The following is a 14,744-nucleotide window of genomic DNA, read 5'->3' as shown; positions in this document are numbered from 1 at the left end:
ACTTACTGAATGTGTTTATAAATATAATATTATCAACAAAAACCAACATTTGATTGCACTTTATACCAATACAGCACATGTAAAAAATAACAAGATTCGAGCTTTATTTACAAAACAAAGAATAACTGAAGTCAATCATTACGTCATGTAAATCTTGACATCATATCTATCGGGTATAACAATATGAAGCTAATGTTACCTCACAATGAAAATCTGAGTTATCTCCTGGTAGCCACAAACCTCACTTTAATCTAGTAAGTCAAATCTATGACCAAATCCATGAAAATTGATATTCAACATTTACCGGTACAGATAAAGACAAAACCACAATACATGTATCCAAAACAAACAAAGATTAGTTTGGAGAAATAAACAAGATTTATTAAGATCATCCAGAACATAGTAATTAACTTTTGGTGTATGGACATTTATTAGTGAAATAATTTTGTTATTAAATTTTGTGTGTGGAGAAAACTTCTTGCAAATAAGAGCTACATGCATCACAGCTCAGTGAGAATTATGGTAAATGTTAATAAAAAGCATCAGCAGCACCCTCCACTGAGATTCCTTTCCATGGATTCTTAATGATGTAGAAACTGTTTAACAATGTTTTAGACATGTCGTCTAAGCCTCTTCCATATCCTCCTCCATTCTTCCATCAATTGAAAGTTCTTCCAGCAGTACTCGTACTTGTTGATCTCTGTTCGCGATAAAGGAAAGAATGATATCTAATGCCCCTGCATCCACTCCTATTACATCCAACATGTTGGGGTCTTGTGGTTCAGCAACAGGAGATGTTTCTTCACAGTTCTGAAAGCACACAGTGATAAATGAAACATCTAGGAATTGTTCTTTAAAATTCCTGTAAGCTCTTTGGATATCACTTCTGTCTTGCTCAGTGAGACGGTCAGTCATTAGAATGACAGCATTTACTGCATTCATATTCTGCATGGCATATTGCAATGGTGCATCAAAATTAACAGGATTATCATCTGTTCTCTGTTCCACAGCATCTAAAGCACTCTCTATGTCATATATGCCAGCAGCAGATAGCTGAAAATCAAGCCTTCTTGCAATGTCCCCACTTCCAAAAGTAACAGTATGGGTAGATGGCTGACTTTGTTTCAGGGTCATTGCCAAAGCAGTAGCAGTCTGCTTGCAATTCATCAAAGGGATCCCAACAACATGTCTCTCCATTGAAGGCCTGATATTTATCGCTACCAGAAGGTTCTGAGGAAGGTTGGGATTTTGACTGCTAGAGGTAAGTTGCATCATGTATGCTTGTGTCAGGGAATAGACAATATTTTTGTTAACATTCCAGGTGTACCTGTCACTTTTAAATCCTTCCCCCTTTCTGTAACCATTCAAAGATGAAAGGATTTGGATAGGGTGAAGTTTGGCATCTTTAAGGAGTTCTGCATTATTAAGTCTGGAACATGTTCTGGCTTCTTCTTGACTACCAGGTTCAAGTAATCTATGCATGGTTAGTTTTCCCAAATTTCTCAACAATGCTGTCATTGGCATTATATTAAGCAATGCCTTCCATATTTCCTTTGATTGCAAATGAACAGTAGGTATTTGCTCCCAAGTCAGCTCCCATTTTTTAATTAAAGCTACTACATCATCCTCTGGCATTTTTCCCTTTCGTAGAGTATCAACATCATTAATGAAATCCACAACAGACATGATTTTACCTTCTTCTCCTTGATGCAAACGTCTAGCTTTTGAAATACCTTTAACAGCATAACATAATATGAATTTGATATCATCAGGACATCTAGAGGTATTGGGATGACAACACTTTAACACTTTTTTGTGTGAAAACCCATGGCGTCTCCTATATTTAGTCACATGTTTTGCAAGAAGCATGGGGTTATCAAGATATTGAGGATTAGTTGTATACCACTTAGCTACAGCCATCCTGTGGCGTCTAGGCCATGATTTAAGCTTCAGAGACTCCTTACAGTACTTGAGAAACATGAATAATTTTTCTGGTGTCCTACAGACAGTTTGTATTGCCATGTAAGCTTTACGGGAGACATCTTGATTGGTACTCCTGGCGCAGACAGCAAGAGTGTAGGCTAAAGGATAAAACCTGCTGTTTCTATCGGATTCTCTCTCTATAAAATCTATGAGCCGTCCTCCTTGTCCTCGCTGGATAACTCTGGAAATAAATAATGATGAATATCATAAAATTGCTAACAGTATACATACATACAGTTGAACTTTGATATCTCAGACACTGATAACTCAAATACAGTGGATATGTCAAAGTTATTTTTAAGTCCCAACCACTTATTTTTTAGTTATTTTACTCTCGATATCAGGAATACTTGGATATCTTGAAGTTTTTTAACAGTCCCATCTAACTCTAGATAACGAAGTTTGACTATATTTTATAGATGAGCTAGGGGAGAAAAAAAACAAAAGCTCAGATAAAGCTAGTGTCATGGCCATCTAGTTCACGTAGTAAGTAACGTTTCTTATTGATAAATTGATTTTTCTATGTCCTACATTTTGTTAATTAAATCATTAAATTTTCCTTGTTGCCAGAATGCAGGACATTTTGCTCAGAGTCGCTTGGCACCGATAATTGATAAAAAGAAATTCATTTCTTAATTTAGAAAATGGATGCTGAAAAATATATTGCAACAGATTTTTGCCCACTTTTACTACAGTCACTGAAGCTTATAACAAATTTGTATCAGCTAGTTTTTATTTATATATATCATTAAAAAAAATTCTCAGTAAATATTTGTGATATCATATATAGTATTTAAAACAGGTTTCTGTCTATACAATGCACATTCACAAAGATAAGCACAAAATAAAACAGCCAAAAAAGGGATGTACATGTAATATTAATATTCATTCAATACAATACATGTATAATTTATGCATAACATTAAAAATATGGATCAAGAGAAAATGTCCGTGAAATACTAATACATTATTGTTAGAGTGAGGATCATCAGATCAAATGAGATGCTTCACATCATGTTCGTATGATATGAATGAGATGATCTGTGCCTGGCAACAAGACATGACCCAGCTCTTTGGATCAAGTTACTATTATGATCATGATTAATTTATTATATATTATACCATTCCATTAAAAAGCAAAAAACTTAATCTTTTGGAATTAATTATACATTTACTAACTTACTGAACAAAGCCATTTTTAAATGAACTCTTTTAACGAGGCCGGGTCTCATCTGTTCTGCCCTAGATTTTTTAATGAAATTTTTTACATGAATTTCTAATGATATAATTATTATTTTAAGAGAAAAAAAAAGAGGCTTCCTGAACCCTCTTCACATTTTCGACCCAAGTCCAAATATAGCTTATACTTCGAGACATTTATGCTTATTCCACAATATAATATCAATTTTACGCATCAAACGATCTATTTTCAACAAAATTCGCTGAATATCTGCAGTTGAAACTATCACGCCATGGCGTCAACCAATCAAAAAGATGACGTCACAATACTAATGAAATGCTGCACGAAAGCGTACATACTTGATCTGTACGCGGCCTCGTTAAAATGTGCTAACAAACACATATCATTTGTGGCAGTTAATATCTTTGTTTTATTAATTAATATTTCAGTAATTGAATATTACTTGTGCACATTGACTGATATATATTTAATATTAGCATAATACACATAATGTTTAATATTTCAAATGGTTAATACATGTGTAATATTTATTGTTACATTTATTGTATATTTAACCTCATTTTATGTAAAGTATGACATCACAATACATTCCTGCTTGGGGTAGCCTGACAGTGTTGATATATAATACATCATTCTGTCATTTTTAAGTAAGGGAGGATGAAATTATTGTTGGAGAGAGTGGTCCACATTTGACCAGTAAGCATTTTTACCAGTTATGAATGTTAATTAATGGTAAAACTGAAATTGACTACTGTCAATTTATTTGGGACTACTGGGCAACCAGTCCAGTTTCAGACCTCAAATTAATGTGTTAAATAAACATTAGAAACTGTATGTTTATGCTTAAAATAAAAAAAAAGAAGGTCGACAAATTAGCTTGAAAAGATTTTTTACTGGTATATTGAACCTAATATGTAGACATAAACAGGACACGAGCCTTGTTTACATGACAAAGAATTGTGAGCTCTGTATAATTAATAACTCTACAACTGACTCGCAAATTTCATTTGATCATTAGAAATGCATTGCTAAAGCATTGTAGAGTGTAACAAGAGGCCCATGGGCCACATCACTCACCTGAGGAACAATATGTATGATAAAATCAGCTTAATGGAGTCATAATGCAAACTATCTGGACAATGAACAATAAAACATGCAGATCCTGTATAAACAAAATCCGTTTTTCCCTCTGGATATTCTTATGTTTATAATCATTAGTCCCTTTTCTAACAGGATGATTCTATAGTCATATCACATGTTGAGTATTGCAGTTCTCAAAAAGATCCTTAACAATTGTTTATATATGGGATATAAAGCTACATCAAACTCTGAACTTTCTTGTGAGGCCGAAGAATTGTCCTGGAGCCAAAGTCTTAACAATTATAAAGAATCATCTGGCTGACTAGTTTCTGAGAGGAAGATATTTTAAAGATTTACTCTATATATTCCTATGTAAAACTTTAACACCCACCCCCCCCCCCCCCCATGTGGCCCAACCCTACCCCCAGGGATCATGATTTTCACAACTTTGAATCTACACTACCTGAGGATGCTTCCACACAAGTTTCAGCTTTCCTGGCTGATTAGTTTTTTGAGAAGAAGATTTTTAAAGATTTACTCTATATATTCCTATGTAAAACTTTGACCCCCCCCCCCCATTGTGGCCTCATTCTACCCCCGGGGGTCATGATTTTCACAACTGTAAATCTACACTACCTCAGGATGGTTCCATACTAGTTTCAGCTTTCCTGGCTGATTTGTTTTTGAGAAGAAGATTTTTAAAGAATTACTCTATATATTCCTTTCTAAAACTTCGACCTCCCATTGTGGCCCCACCCTAACCCCGGGGGTCACAAGTATCAGCTTTCCTGGCTTTATGGTTCTTGAGAAGAAGACTTTTGAAAATTTTTCAAAATTTGTCATTAATAGCTTACAGACAGATGGACAGAAGGACGGACAGATGGACGACAAACAAAATGTGATCAGAAAAGCTCACTTGAGCTTTCAGGTGAGCTAAAAACGGAAAAATAGAATTTCACTAAGCCCCTTTAACATCCAGAGATCTGGTGAATTTCATTGTCAATTCAATTTCAGAATATCACAGAACTTTGGCAACTAAAATCGGAGATACAATGTTAATTGACAAGGCTAGATATTAAAAGACTACATACCAATTAAACCCCCACCCCACTCCGCCAAGATGGCGGCACTTTCGGAAATGCAAATGTGTGGATTTACCAATAATTCTATAACGTTAAATGAATCTATTACGGAATATATGTGCTATCACACCTCATAATAAGCTCCTCATATGAATTCTCCAATGATCGAACATGTGGTGTATATACACTTCTGTCGTTACCAAAGCGGAAAAATCTCCACAGACGCAAAGAATCGTCCGACCCCATTCTGTGGTGTGGACTTCAAATCGAAAGTAGAGATGTCCTGCGCGATATTTGATATATGCGGCCGAAGATAATCCTTGGGGGTGTTTAGTATTTTTTAAATATACTATTTGTGTTTAAAAAACAATAAATTAATTTTTCATATTTAAATCATTCTTGATTCTTGGGAAAAAAAATCCTGTGAATTTATATAAACAATTGCATCGTCGATGCTATAAGCGGCCTTTTGATGTTTCAACATGGCCCCGGAAAAGTAATGTGTATTTCAATACATTTAATCCATTGACATCAGGCCTTAAGAAAAACATTTTAATAAATTATTTTTATTTTTATGACGTATTTATATCTGTTGTTTATATTCATATTTAAAAGAATGAGATATAATGCAGCCTATGTATGTATTTAGCGATGTTTATGTTAGGGTTAAATATATTCTTCTCGAAATTTTTAGATTTTTTGAAGTCTGAATTTTGACACATTAAACATAGGATTTTTTATGTGGCAAGATTCTTAAACAAATATTACAATCTCTCTTATTCCAAATATGGAGTTTGAAAATATTGCAATGAAAAATGATATATTTTTTAAATAATCTAGATATGAAATGAAATACCTTCATACGTGATATTCCAATGAATGCTCTCGTTGAGATTTTCTTAGTTAAAGCTTGTTTTATAACTTTGATATGACCAATTTTGTTTTTGATGGTTGTGTTTTGTTGTTGATTACATCTTTGTAAACATTTGTAAATTCTACTAAATTGCCTATCTATCCAAGATTTTGTTACACTTTCTACTGGCATACAACCAATTTTTGCCAAGGACCATTTATCGCCAGTGTATTGTCATTTTATCAACACTTAAAGTTATATACAAAAAAATGATGTGACAATGCACTGGTGGGAATTGGTCATATGCCAGTAACTGCATTTGAGAATAATTAGTTTTTAAACAAATGATGTTTATTACAGTAAGAAGCTTCCGCGAGTGCCTGAAACCCTCTTGAAAAAGAGAAAGAGGAATGAAGAATTGAGAGCAAAGTTTGCCAAGGCAAAGCTCGAAAACAAACAAGTAAGTGCCATGATATATAAGAAAAATTAGTTCATTTCTGTATAAAAAATATTTTGTACTGTTATTGCAAAAGAATTGGATCATGCAGTGTCAGAAACAATATCTTTAGTTTTGTCACAGTATTAAACTTGCTTATCTTTGACGTACAACATTCTATTTTTACACTGCAATGTGGTTAATATGAAAACTTTTGGGCAAGGATTTAAAGCTGTAAATGATTGCACTTGCATTTTTTTTTATACCCCCGCAAACGAAGTTTAGGGGGGTATATTGGTTTCACCCTGTCCGTCTGTCTGTCCGTCCGTCTGTCTGTCCGTCTGTCTGTAGACGCAACTTTGTCCCCCCTATAGAATTTTTTATTGCTGCATGGAACAGTTTGAAAATTTGTACATATGTTGAACACCATCTGAAGATGTGCACCTGCAATTTTTTTTAAGATCAGACAAGATTTAATGATTTTATGACAGTTTTCATTTTCCTTATTCTATATATTGTATAGTAATGTTGAAAAGTAAGGGAGGTAATCCTTACAGATTTTATTAATTAATTAATAGAAAACACTCTAAAATATATTTATATAAATACATCCAGATGGAGTTTTTTGTCTTTATGTCTTAATTTATAAAAAAAAAATATTTTTTATAAGTATTCTATCAACTGACAATGCAAAGTTTTTGTTTGTCAATGATAAATTCTTAGGAGCTAATGAGAACATCAAAGACAAGTGTGGCTGAATTCATTTGTCCCAAGGCAGCCATTATCTGAGCCATGGTTCAGATGGAGCATGTGTTTAGAGGAAATTGATAATCTGTAAAATGGGTGATGGTTTTGGGGCTATTTTAAAACTGTTTCATGTAAACCAAAAGGTCTATCATTATAAGGAAATAAATATAAATATAATCATTAATAAAGAAGTTAAACTATTTTTAGAGGTTGTTTAAATTTATGTGTCAAGTAATTTGATGAAGTGACCCTATTGGGCATTAATTTAAATGAAATTCAAAATTACTGATATGATTGTAGTGTTTTGGCAATTTTAAAATTGTTTGTAATATTAAATTTTCTTTTTTACATATTTTTACATGGTATGGTAATTATGGTAATGTTTTGGGAGTTTATTAAATTTAACAAGCTCATCAAAGAAAATCATAGTCCTATGGGATCAATTTTCTGATATGGAGTTCAATTGTGCCATAGGAGAAAGTGAGGAAAATTTGAAACAACTAATTGCATCTGTCAAGACTCTTATTAGAAAGATATTGAAAGTTTTATCAACAGAAGAGCATTGCTTGGCTACCGGTATTTCTATTCACTGCAAAGGGAGGGGTTATTGTCATTTTGTTGGTTTTTCTTTAAATCAATTAAATTAAAAAAATATATCATCAAATACATACATTTGTAAATGTATTACTGTTATAGATATGTATTAACAGTGAAATTCGGACAATTTTGATTTTAATTTTTCTTTGTTAACTATTTTTTTTTTTTTTACAATTCTAGAATTTTTTTTTGGTATGTGTTCCAAACCTTAATTATTATTCAATTCAATTATTTGTCCCATTTGAAATTAGCCTAGCGGGGGTATTAGTCCCATTAGGACAGTTCTAGTTTTTTTTTTTTTTATTAATATTGATAATTAAGCTTTTTTCTTTATATTAATATTGATAGTTAATTGCTCAAATAAATGAACAATATTGAAAAATCAAACTGCAAGAGTTAACCCAATTGCAGGTCACTTAACCTGACACATATTTTTCTCTGTGTTTATGAAAGAAAGAAATTCAAATGATTTATTTTTTCCATGCTGCCCCGTTGTCAATTTAGGGTTTTTTTCTTCACTTTTTTCCACTTTTTTCTTTGTTTTAAATTTTTTTAGTGTCGCTATGCTAATTTTTTTCTGAATCACTACTGCCATTTACATATTGAAATGAGTGTCCGTTTCTTGTGAACTAGTGGTTGTTCCTGAGTTTTTATTTTTCCTGAGTGGCAAAATTTTTCAATGCTGCTAATGAATAAAAAACCAAGCCTTGCTGAAATACCTCTGTAAATTGTTCCCGTGAATTCATTTTGAACAAAACAACAACTTTTTGATAACCCACAAATATAAATGCAATATATTAACAAAATGGTCTGACTTGACGTTGGATTGATATTTTTTACTGTAATACAAGGTCTGCATGATATCCCTATTAGACATTTAATTTTGTATTGTATCATAAAAATCAAGCCGGCAATGCTATTCAGATTGCATTCAATTTTCATCGAGCAACTACAAATCATCAGGTTTTATAATGAATTTTAACTGTATATAAACCATTGTCCATTTTAGAAACAGAAGGAAAAGAGGAAAATCATCTTCCGAAGAGCAGAAAAATATATCAAAGAATACAGAGCTAAGGAAAGAGATGACATTCGTATGGCCAGACAAGCCAGGAAGAATGGCAACTTCTATGTCCCTGATGAACCCAAGCTAGCTTTTGTGATGCGAATCAGAGGGTAAAAAGTTATTATATGATAAGTTGTCAAAGGTTGTAGCACGTCTCCGTGATTGAAGATAACAGTGTGTATTTGCCAGAAAATGAAAGATTTGGGGAGATTTTTAATAATGACAGATGGTGGTACAACTCTCTGAGAGAGCCCTGAATAGTACAAACAATGGCTACATACAGTAACATACCTTTATGATAATATGTAAAAGGTGCTAGAATGTCTGCTGTGACATGTCCAAAGAAGATTTTATTTGATTGGGGAAAATTTTACATAAATCTTTTAAGCAAAAGATAGCTTTGCATTAAAAAGAAAGGCCTAAAAAAAAATATAAAGTCCCAGCTGTTGTAAGTTTTCTTCCAAAGGAATATCTATATTTTTTCCCAGCTGACCATTGTAGTATTGCAGATATATATTTTGTTAAATGAAATAAATTTGGTATTGACTATATTTCAGTATCAATGGAGTTCATCCCAAGCCAAGGAAGGTTATGCAGCTTTTCCGTTTGAGGCAGATTAACAATGGTGTTTTTGTGAGACTTAACAAGGCCACGATTCACATGTTGAGAATCGCTGAACCCTTCATTGCATGGGGGTAAGAGAAAGTATAAAGTTATACAAACGAACAACAATTGAAAGTATATTTAAAATGAAAGTGATGAAAAAGAACACTCAACCTGGTATTTAGGACGACATTTAGTGTTTATCCTGAATATGCTGAATATACATGTAGTATGCACTTGTATATAATTTGGCACAATAATTAGGGGGAAGACGTAACTTTCAGTATTACAGTTATTTGCAGGGAAAATTATTGTGGAAACATTAATGTGAAATTTTACATGCCTGATAATTTTTCTGATATATTTTATCTTGTGACTATGCATTGCAATCGACTCTCGCTGGGAGTTCGAACATATATGGCTGAATTTCTACCCTCAAAGGAATGTCATTGATGTCCTGAAACTTGTTTTCCATGTTTAATCAAAGTAGGTCTTATAGTACATAAAGTTTACGAAGTACTTCTATCAGCAGTCAGAGCTATTGCTTCTATGACATCACAGCACCACATGACACCCTATCTAATTAACTGGAGTTCTCGATCGTCTGAGCTTTGAAATGAATTGTCTAGTTAATTGATATGGACCATAATCTCGCATTTTTAGGGCCAATTATTAATGTTTACATTATAAGGAACATAATTTGCGTCTTTAGTAAAATAATTAAAAATCTTGATAACCATAAATGCCCCCTTTTCTCTCAAAGAATTGTTCAAGAAAATAATTGCGCATTACATGTACCTGTACATTCGGCAAAATATATATCAAGTCTCATCTTAATTTGATAACTAAATTGATGAAATAGTTCCAAACTCTTCTGTAGGTAAGGATGTTTCATGTAGTATTTTATTTGTGTCTTAGGTACCCCAACCTCAAGAGTGTGAGGGAATTGGTGTACAAAAGGGGATATGGAAAAGTTGGAAATCAGCGTATTCCTCTCACAGACAATGCCCTCATTGAGAAACACCTCGGTAGGTTTTTGGTATTTTTAGGAGAAAGTACTCTTTTACCTTTGAAGACATTGCCTTTAATTTACCTCTGGTTTTCTTCTTTCAGCAACCATACATTTTTCATGACCAAAAAAAAAAATTATACATTTAATTTAACATGGGCACTAACTTTAACTTATTAAAAATTATTTTGATTTTTTGATTGGCTCTCTTGAAATGAAAAGAATGCTAAATTTGGGGAACAGAAAATTATTTAAGTCAATGGACAAATGATTTTCAATGAAACAATTAATTTGCAACTGGATATTACCGAGCGCAGCGAGAGGCGGGCGAAGCCCGCCTCGCGAAGCGAGGATTAATGGTAACACGTATATATAAGAAAATCAGTGAAAAATGAAAGTTGAATCAGGGGTACTAAGGCCAAAAAAAATTTCTTCCAGCCCTGGGCGCCGCCATATTGGCAGCCATTTTGTTTTTAAAAAGTTAGTTCGATCATTGATTGACTGGTACTTATCGATGTTTATTGCCCCTAAACTCGATTAAATAAGTTCCAGTATTTCAATAGAAGGTAATTTGAATTAAAGGAAATTAAAAAGGAAATCAGATAAGTTTCCATAGTGCTTCAATTAAAAAACACGACTTTTTCTATGTATGTCTTATCAAATTATCAGATGGAAAATAAAAACATTAACGTCAAGGAACTAATCTTTTAGATACTGAATAAAGTATTCAAATTTATTACAGCGGCATTCATATGAATTAAATTGATGAACAATGAAAGAAGAAATAAAAAAAATTGGAATCACGTAACTCTCTTCGGCTATTTCCGTAGACAAAACTTGAACGTTTTACGTCTGAGATATGACGTCATAATGTAGACTGAGCACGCGGCGTTTAGTTTAACTTTGAAGTAGGCAACCATGCAGGCGGATCCTACTGTGTACGTTTTGAATAGATTTTATCACACAAAAATCAAACTGCATTGTGTTAAATCTGCGCTCGGTCCAACGGTCACACCGTTTACATATTAAGATTATATACTGAGAGTTGTGAAAAAGAAAAAGTTTGGACAAAACCTGAATTCTGGAGAAAATTATGAGAAATCATTTTACGACGTATTGTTTCTTTCTGAGCTTTAGATGAGATGTTCAAAAATCAATTTTAATTACTTTTCAAATTTGCCCTCTAAGGGCATACTTAAGATGTAAATGTTACAGTTTAAGAGTCCACTACCTTGATTTAACCTATTTAAGCTGTATACAATAAGCACCATCAATACAGGAATTGAGAAATAAACGTTGCTTGTAAGGTCTGTCTATTTAATTTTTTTGTTTTAGGACGCTTTGGAATCATCTGTATGGAAGATTTGATCCACGAGATCTACACAGTTGGACCCAACTTCAAGTATGCTGCCAACTTCTTGTGGCCATTCAAACTGAACACACCTAATGGTGGATGGAGAAGGAAGTACAACCACTTCAACGACGGTGGTGACTTTGGCCTGCGTGAAGACAGCATTAACCCTCTGTTGCGCAGAATGGTGTAACAAGTGTTAATACATGTGATAAAATAAAGACAAGAAAAACACTATCATGCAATGTCTGTAGTTATTTAATGAAGGAAATCCATGTCTATGAATGGAGTTAATGGTTCAATGCTTTAGATGAATCCACACTTTACAGAAATTGTTCATTGTCATCTTTGGGGGTAAAACCCATAGAATTCTCATGGTAGCCTTTGTAGTTTTATAGAGATGTGTAAATTTGTCATTTGACATTAAGGGTGTTATTTACTCAGGGTCTGAGTTCTCAAATTCCGATTGTTAAAAAGTTCAATGTAATGAGTAAAATTTGTTCTAAACACAAAAAGTATTTATGAAATGAATTATTATTGACAAAACATTCAATAGTATTACTTTATTATGGAATTATGCTCAAACAAAAATTGACTTTTAGCCAAACAGAGGAAATTCGGACTAAATTTTGCAGATTTTGTTTTCTGCTAAAGGTTTTTTGGCAGTTGTCAATTATTAAAAGTTAGGTTTTTATATTTGAGTCTACGTAATTTTGCATATTTTCCGTTGGTTTTACCCCACTTATTCATTAAAATAATCTTATGGCACGAATAATAATAATATTGAAAAATGCTTAAAAACGATAAAAGACATCATATCTCAAAATTTTGATCATTGACCTCATATAAATTGTATGCCAACAGAATAAGGTCAATATAAGTAGTTCAATATCATAAATGTTTTTGTATTATCATCATTCAATTTTTTGTAAAATTGAATCAAAAATGGGTAGGGATTTGAAAACTGATAGAGGAAATTCGGATTGAATTATTTTTAAAAATTGATGCTGAAATCTTAATGTTGTGTACTTATTTAGTGCCACTACCATTCGTAAACTGTATCTTAATTTTTAAAGTGTTTAATTATTTGTAATATTTTTATAATTAAGAAAATCTCAATCGTAGTGTAAAAATTTTTGGGATTTTTCTTGAATTTTCAATAAATATTCAATGGCCATTAACTCAAAAAGTAGGTCATTGACATACTTTTCTGAAAGTGAAAAATAATAATACAAGCAAAGGTCTATAACACACAATAGATGGTTTTTCATTATCATCAGTGGATTTTTTTTTCATGCTGAGTAAACGTCATCCTTAAAACCAAATATTCCGTTGCATAAAGAAGAGAAAGTTGGGATGTTCTCTTGAGACCTTTGGGTTGACTCCCACAAAGGGGAAACAACTTTTTACAAATTGTGGATTGGACTATACTAGCAGTACACAGATAGCAATGAAATGTTGGGAGACTACCATCTGGCAGTTGATGGTAGACAAGAATGTTTTATTGGGAACTCTAGTCCCCGACTCTTGCATACAATTAGTATTGTGTGTAATATAAAGTTGTCTATTTGAGAGACGTATATGTATGTTGTGAAGCATGGCCTCGAGCTCATCTTCGCTAGCTGTGAACTCTTTACATCTATTTATATTCAACTTCATTTATGCTAGCTATTAAGGGTTTATGATCCACTCTGTCCCTCTACAACCTTTAGCAGATTTAGCCGTTGTTTACAGAAACAGTACAATGCCGTCTAGCGATTGAGTTGAATTGGAGCACCTAAAATATGTATTTTTCATATGAGGTATTAGAAGAAATGTCGGGGGGGGGGGGGAGAGAAAAAAGTGAGAATTACAAGGAAAACCTATATATTTGTAATTGTGTATCGTATTTTATTTATTAATTGCATAAAAATTGTAATGATGATTGTATTTATCTTATATTATGTTTAAAACCACAACAAACTACACTTATTAATAAATACTTGTAACGGTAGTGGATTCCCTGCAATCGCCTGTCTTCGCAGCCAATCAGATTTTGTTAGCTAAATCTGACAAGGGTTGTAGAGGAGCAGAATGGATTGTAAACCCTTGGCTAGGGAAGATGATTCAAATTGTACCCATATCAGGGATGTGATTTTTCAGCAGATTGTCTGTTTTCAGTGGATTTGCTGATTTCATCAAAATTTCGATTAAGAGATCAGTACAGACCTACAATGACAGTTGCAAGACTGAAGAAATTCATTCTATGGTTCAGGGTCTTTGACACCCATGACACTTCTTATGACAGTATGTTGCAACATGGCAGTTCAACCCATTGTGAAACTGTTTATGCCACCAAATTTTGTTGTTTTTCTCTAGCACTGGGTACAGCTTCCGAAAACTGACTTTCAGGCGGATTTTTTGGATAAAGCAGGGACTTTTGTTTTTATGAATGGCGATATAAAATTTTGAGGTTGATTTTTCCCCCAAAATGAGTTTTTTCTGTCATTTTCAAGTAGAATGCATGCTAGAATTCATATCGTTAAGAATATACATGTATAAAAGTTAGGGCTTGTGTGCAAAACTTTTCCGAAAGGTGTGGAGGACCCTTGATGCACCATGCAGAGATTTTTTTTCTGTATTGCAAGTATTGGAATGCAAAATTTAGATATTTCGCTTTTCAATATGGCAATGAAGTCGGACGTTGGCATAAAGTGGCAGAGCCTGGGAAAGTAGGCATAAACCATATTAAATTTT

The 14,744-nt window shown here is 33.1% G+C and overlaps 2 protein-coding genes across 2 annotated transcripts; one reads left to right on the top strand and one right to left on the bottom strand.

Annotated features, from left to right (window-relative positions):
• Nucleotides 1-355: 355 nt before the first annotated feature.
• LOC128174858 (RNA-binding protein RO60-like) lies at nucleotides 356-5,632 on the bottom strand. Its single transcript, XM_052840292.1, has 2 exons — nucleotides 5,477-5,632; nucleotides 356-2,164 (listed from the first exon to the last, which is right to left on the bottom strand). Exons 1-2 carry the CDS (start codon nucleotides 5,590-5,592, stop codon nucleotides 625-627), a joined length of 1,656 nt encoding a protein of 551 aa, XP_052696252.1. The 5' UTR covers nucleotides 5,593-5,632; the 3' UTR covers nucleotides 356-624.
• Nucleotides 5,633-5,790: 158 nt separating this feature from the next.
• On the top strand, nucleotides 5,791-12,248 carry LOC128174892 (60S ribosomal protein L7-like). Its single transcript, XM_052840320.1, has 6 exons — nucleotides 5,791-5,842; nucleotides 6,560-6,659; nucleotides 8,989-9,155; nucleotides 9,603-9,740; nucleotides 10,567-10,676; nucleotides 11,993-12,248. Exons 1-6 carry the CDS (start codon nucleotides 5,829-5,831, stop codon nucleotides 12,199-12,201), a joined length of 738 nt encoding a protein of 245 aa, XP_052696280.1. The 5' UTR covers nucleotides 5,791-5,828; the 3' UTR covers nucleotides 12,202-12,248.
• The last annotated feature ends 2,496 nt before the right edge of the window (nucleotides 12,249-14,744 follow it).

Source organism: Crassostrea angulata, chromosome 1, assembly GCF_025612915.1.
Source record: "Crassostrea angulata isolate pt1a10 chromosome 1, ASM2561291v2, whole genome shotgun sequence".
In the NCBI taxonomy this organism is placed as follows: domain Eukaryota; kingdom Metazoa; phylum Mollusca; class Bivalvia; order Ostreida; family Ostreidae; genus Magallana; species Magallana angulata.
The sequence above is the reverse complement of the archived record's forward strand: the minus strand, read 5'-3'. Positions and strand labels throughout refer to the sequence as shown.

Coding starts and splice junctions, on each gene's coding strand:
- LOC128174858 (XM_052840292.1), bottom strand. CDS start 5,592: ATGGGGTCGGACGATTCTTTGCGTCTGTGGAGATTTTTCCGCTTTGGT. Junction 2,165..5,476: donor TATGAGGAGCTTATTATGAG/GTGTGATAGCAC, acceptor ATTTATTTCCAG/AGTTATCCAGCGAGGACAAG.
- LOC128174892 (XM_052840320.1), top strand. Junction 6,660..8,988: donor CAAAGCTCGAAAACAAACAA/GTAAGTGCCATG, acceptor TGTCCATTTTAG/AAACAGAAGGAAAAGAGGAA. Junction 9,741..10,566: donor GAACCCTTCATTGCATGGGG/GTAAGAGAAAGT, acceptor TTTGTGTCTTAG/GTACCCCAACCTCAAGAGTG.